Source organism: Cryptomeria japonica, chromosome 5 (genome assembly GCF_030272615.1).
Source record: "Cryptomeria japonica chromosome 5, Sugi_1.0, whole genome shotgun sequence".
Classification (NCBI taxonomy): domain Eukaryota; kingdom Viridiplantae; phylum Streptophyta; class Pinopsida; order Cupressales; family Cupressaceae; genus Cryptomeria; species Cryptomeria japonica.
The window spans coordinates 286067501-286073624 of NC_081409.1; the positions used below are offsets into that span (position 1 = coordinate 286067501).

At 33.3% G+C, this 6124-nt stretch overlaps 1 protein-coding gene across 1 annotated transcript; it reads right to left on the bottom strand.

The window, feature by feature from the left end:
• Positions 1 to 4504: 4504 nt before the first annotated feature.
• On the bottom strand, positions 4505 to 5124 carry LOC131043997 (36.4 kDa proline-rich protein). Its single transcript, XM_057977261.2, has one exon. The coding sequence runs from the start codon at positions 5074 to 5076 to the stop codon at positions 4564 to 4566; it is 513 nt and encodes a 170-aa protein (XP_057833244.2). The 5' UTR covers positions 5077 to 5124; the 3' UTR covers positions 4505 to 4563.
• Between the last annotated feature and the right edge of the window lie 1000 nt (positions 5125 to 6124).

Genomic DNA, 6124 nt, shown 5'->3' on the forward strand with positions numbered 1-6124 from the left:
ATTGAAAGATTCCATGGTGCCTAGGCAACTATCACGAAGAAATTTGCTAAGGGTTTGAAGGACGAAAAAATTAAAATTGAGGGCAAAATTATGGAAATTGGTGAGAAAATCATTGCTAAGGTCACGAGCCTATCAATGGAAGTGGAAAATTTCTATAGGGACAGGAAAATGGTTGATACTATAATAAAAAAAAATCTTAGAAATGAGAAGGAGAGGGAAAAGCTCATGAAAGTCAACAAAAGTAGCTACAACATGGACATTGGGTAACATAAAATCTATTTGGTTATTTATCCTTCTGGTTTTGATGAAGTATGTTACCCTTGATGACATATTTACTAGGGCCTATTAGAATCATTTTGTTTTGCTTAATCATTTTAGGCACAAAGAGAAAATCTCTTTCCTCTTCTTGGTGGCATCCATTATTGCTAGTATTGAGGTCCACAAAAAAAAGAAATACCCTATCCTACATGGTGGATTGCTCTTCCTCATCCATGAACACATAAAACCCTACCCTCTCCCGCATCTAGGGTTTTTGAGGTTTCTAGAAATTCTAAGGAAGGGGACCATGTTAGTCTTTCCTCAAATGAAGACTGTAACACTGATTTGGAAGACTCTGATTCTAATTCTAGGTCTTCTTCGAAGACTGGCCATCGAGATAAACATGGCAGCACATTCCCTATTTCTACTTCAAATTATGATTCTCATCCTTCTCACCACTCACTTCTAGATAAATTTGTCTAGGCCCCGAATCAAATTTATAGACCCCCCTTCTCGAAGGAGCTCAATGTCAACTCTCCTTTCCTCAACATGGAAAGGGAGAATCTTGATGATGTTTTGTCCTTAGCCTACAATGCAATTGTTGACAACTTTAGGATGTTTAAATGGGCCTTTCATGAAATTAAAGATACCAATGTGAAAATTCAGGCAATTAGCAATAAACAAGATTCTCAAGCTACAAAACAATGGATGGTTGATCAAAGAAAGTCAATTATGACTCAATGTAGAAGATTGTGGGAATGGTTAGTGATATGAAGAAAGATTATCACTACAGGATTTCTCAGCTGGAGGAAAAACTCAAGAAAGACTTTGAAGGTAGATTGAGTAAGATGGAGAATAAATACCAAAAAAATAATGAAAATTTGATATCATTGGTTACCTTTAGTCATAAAGTGGTTAAGAACTCAGTTGGGAGTTTACATACCATGGTTGGAAATGTAGCAGCCATCCATTAGGATGGATCTCTAGTGGATGTGGAGGCACTGGATAAAAAGCCAGATGATACAATGGGACCTTGCAAGAGAAACATAGCTAATCTGAAGAAGAAAAATACTAATTAGGATATTCATGAGTTGAGGAAGATTGAATTAAATGTGACTCGGCTAGAAACTGAGGTCACTAAGGTCCTTAAAATCTTGTACTAGTTTCTTCCTTTTTGTTGCCTCTTTCCTTGTTTTTGGCTTAGTGGTGGTTTTTTTCTTTCTTTGGGCTGTGGTGGAATCGACATACCTTAATGCAACTTTTTGATGTAGTTCTTTGTTAAAGCATTTTGGGTACCTTCAAAACATGTTTGATCCCTAATAAAAAACTTGTGGTTCAATATTGTTTTTAAAATATCGCAAGAATTGATTAATAAATTATGAAAAACCATTAATTAAGCTATTCATAAAAGAGAAAAATAGATGCAAAGTAGTTTCTTTCAAGGTTCTAGGAAAAATCTTGGCAAGAATGACTTCCTCAAGAATGAAATCACTAGACAAAGTGGTAAATGTTACAACATGAATATTAGGATTACCTTTCCCATTATACTTCTCAAATATGGTACCTCTATATGTTACGAGATGAGAGTATTTAGGATGGCATATGAGAGTGACCTACTTGTGCACTAATAAAGCTAGACATAGGATTTTTTCTTGTTCAAAGTATACAACTATGTAGTTCAATCTACTATGTGCAAATTTGTAACTTTTTGTTTTTGGATCTCTAACTTGCACACACACACACACACACACACACACACACACACACACACACACACACACACATAGAGAGAGAGAGAGAGAGAGAGAGAGAGAGAGAGAGAGAGAGAGAGAGAGAGAGAGAGAGAGAGAGAGAGAGAGAGATAATGACCTTGTGACTGATAATAGTAGTGATGCAATGGTATTTAGATAAGTCCTCTAAGTGTTGATGAAATAAAATAATAAATCATAACAAAATACATCATGAAAACATACTTGAAGATAGGCTATTGTAGCTTGATACCCCTTGTACTCATATTTTCTGTTGAAAGGAGGAATTGAGTTGGTATCAAATTTTTAGATTAATAAAACAAACTAGAGATGGTTCATTTATCTAGGGATCTCAAGGTATTTTCACATTTAATCAAACTTCCAATGGTTCTATCAAAATATGGGAATTAGGTCACAAGTGGTGGGTGTCAACCCTTTGACATGTTCAAATTTAGGCCCCTTTTGGAGACACTATAGCACTAAGTTCCATTCCCCACTAGGACTATGACACTACATACCATAGTCCATCCAAAAAAGGGAAAACTAAAGGTGGTTGTAGAGTGCATATGCCTACGACATAGGATCAAGTCACTTCATGAGCATATGGAACTAACTTTAATGGGATAGTGCTCAAAATAGACACAAAATGACCTAGAAGGAGTTACACAAAAGAAAGGGCTCATAAAGGACTGTAATATTGTAAGGCATTACAATTTATGACACTATAGTATGATGAACACTTTGACACTATATTTCATTACATTCATTTTTTTTAAATTATTTTTATTGATAATAGACATGAATATAGTGTGCCTTATATTTCAAAAGAAAATATAATAAAATTCATAACTTTACTCTAAACTACCTATGAATCAATTCCAAATGTGCTATCTAGAAACTCATCTATGAACATCATATCATGTTTCATGGATGTACGATAATTTTATCCCTATGCATCTTGACCATCCTTAGACCCAAAATCATTGGTAAATCTATATTTACAACAAAGGTGTGGTGACCATCAAAACATAGGTATAAAAGGACTAATATGTTGTAAGACGGTTTTTGTCATGAATTTCATAGACTATATGGTTTGAATGTCAACACTCTCCTTCAAAGTGAAAGGGATCATCATGTTCAATGTTTAACCTAGCACTATGTCTTCATGCCTAGCCTTGGGGATGATGTGTGCCCCTCTCTATCCTATCTAGATCTCTTTCTTGTAGCCTAAAAAAATAGGCATATAACAATAATTCAAGATGTCATAAAAAACCAACTAATACTAGATTTCTTCAAAAAATATTATTAGACATCGTTATTGTTATTTGGAGGATAGTCAAAACATATACACTTATTTTATAAAAAGAATCCTTTATTACTTGTACTTAGCACCAATAGGGAATCTCTTGGAACTTATATGCATAGGTAGATTTGTTCTTGGGTCAATAAATAATTCCCACAAATTAAATCTCATAATTTTATTTTTCCCTGTTTCAATTGTTTCTATAATGATTTTCTTGAATAAAATTATTGTGTATCATGTTTCTATTAGATATTGTGTTTATTTCTCCATTAAAAGAATGTATAGATGAAATAATATATTATGAATATCTTATTAGAGATGTTTAATTGACAATAGTTATTTTTGGATTAATGTATCAATAGATGCTTGGAGTTCTTTTTTCTTGGTTTGAAATTGACCTAATAATGTTTCTAGTATTCTAGGAGGATGGTGAGGAATAGATTTAAGATTTCATTGAGGGTTACACTATGTTTTCTCTTATCTAGGATTTGATCCACGCATATAATTTATAGAATTAAGATTTGAAGGTGTTGAAGGGTTTTCAATTTCTAAAAAGTCAAAAATATTGAATCAAAATGATTACAATATTGATTTTCATTTTTTAAGCTACTAAATATCTAAAATTCTTACCTCTTGATCTTCATACACATTGTGTTGACATTATGTTGTCTTGAATCAAATGGTTCACAAACAGGCTCACACTATTCCTTACATCTACATTTTGGAGATAAATGGAGTTTAGCTAAAATAAGCTCACCCTTTTATTTATTTCACCATCTAACATAGAATTAATATGAACATTTTATGACTTGATAGTGATTGACCTAGACTTAACCACTATAAAGTGATAATGCAAGCGTATAATAGCATGATCATGTTTCTCTTTGAGTGAACCAAAAAAGTGCTTGTGGTTAGTTTTTCCTTGCACATTTTTCTACACATGTCCTTGTCTAGTAAATAAAAATAAAAATGAGACTTTGTACTGTCATATATGAAAATAAAAAACAAAAATTTATAACTTTTTACTTTTCTTTTTGTAAGCCTTGAATTTTTTTCTCTTGTATATTGCATTTCGAATAAAAAGTAGATGTAAACCTTGAAACATATTTAGCATACAATGGAGTTCAAGATAAATAATGAATACATCAGAAATACACATTACATTTCAAGACATATAAATAAAGCAAATCAAATCCAACACAAAATCTAAGTGTACGTTCGAGAAAGAGGCATGCTGTTGTGGAGTTCCCATGTTTAACTAAGAGGTGGGCATCTAAATCCAGCTGGAGGGGTGAGACCACATTGAACGAAGAGCTCAAGTGCGATGGGAAGGATGATGTTCAGGTTCAAAAGCTTAAGCCGAATAGTTGTACACAAACACAGCGCTGCCTCAATTTCCAAAACACCTTGCAGAAAGGGGCAGCATTTGTTCACAGCGGGATCTCCAATGGTAGCATTTACCAGTCCTCCAAGCACGTCCACACAGGCTCCTAATTTCAATGCATTTAGCGGACAATTCCCACTACTTGGCGAACTCGCAGGAGGAGGAGGAGACGAAGTTTTAAGTGGTGAAGGCGGTGAAGGAGGAGGAGATGAAGTTGTGGGTGGTGGAGGACGTGAAGAATATGAAGTTTTTGGAATTGGAGGGAAAAGAGTTTTTGTTTTGGGAGGAGGAGGGGCAGGACACTTAGCTTCCACTGCAGGAGCTATGATGCTTGCAAAGCAAACAATAACCATCACCAACAATACTGCACCGTTTCTCATCATCTATGTTTCTTGATCGCAATCAATGAAGCAAAATAAATCCTAGGATAGTTTCTCGTAGTTTAGGCTTGGACGAAGAGGATACTCGATAAGAATTAATAGGCTTTTGGTGGGTCTTAATTTTCAACATTGAAATTTTATGCACCCGTTAGCAGTACGGCTATCTCAATCTTCGCTGCAAGTGAATCAGTGTTTGACCACCCTGTATTAATATTTCCATTGAATTTAGGAACGCGTGCATTACAAGCAAAATTAGAGTCAAATAATCTCCATTTCCTCTCTGTAAAACCCAATAATTTAGGCACTGTAGAACGTGGTGTACTAACATATACTGTGTTTCCCAGCTTCAATGCCCAATATTCTTGCTTCAGTACTAACTAACCTGAACACAGCAGTCTGTGTACTGATTTTTGATAAATGATTAAAGTCAATTGGTGGTTGTAGAAATGTTGCATAAGATTGTTACCACACTGAAAATAAGTTACTAAAGTAATATCTTCTAATTATAAAGTTTTTGTTGAAGAGATTTTTATCATAAAATTAAAAAATAAGATTATTAAATTATAATATTTATATTTAGAAAAATCTATATAAAAGATAAGGAGAAATATCTATTCTTTCATAGGTTTTCATTATTGAAGGCTGTCTTAGAGAATAATAATATTTACATAATATTTAATTTCTAAACTCTAATTTTAGAGCAAATACAATGTTTTGTATTTCAATATGATAAGATGCTTTCTTTTTGTCTTGCCTCAATACTAACTAGCCTGAACACAATGTGTACTGATTTTTTTATAAACGATTAAAGTCAATTGATGGTTGTGGAAATGTTGCAGAAGATTGTTGCAATGCTGAAAATAACTTATTGAAGTAATATATTCTAATTATAGAGTTTTTGTTGAAGAGAACTTTATCATAGAATTATAAAATAAGGTTATTAAACTATTATATTTATATTTAGAAAAATCTATATAAAAGATATGGAGAAATATCTAGTCTTTCTTTAGTGTTTGGAGGCTATTTTGGAAAATAATAATATTGACATCAT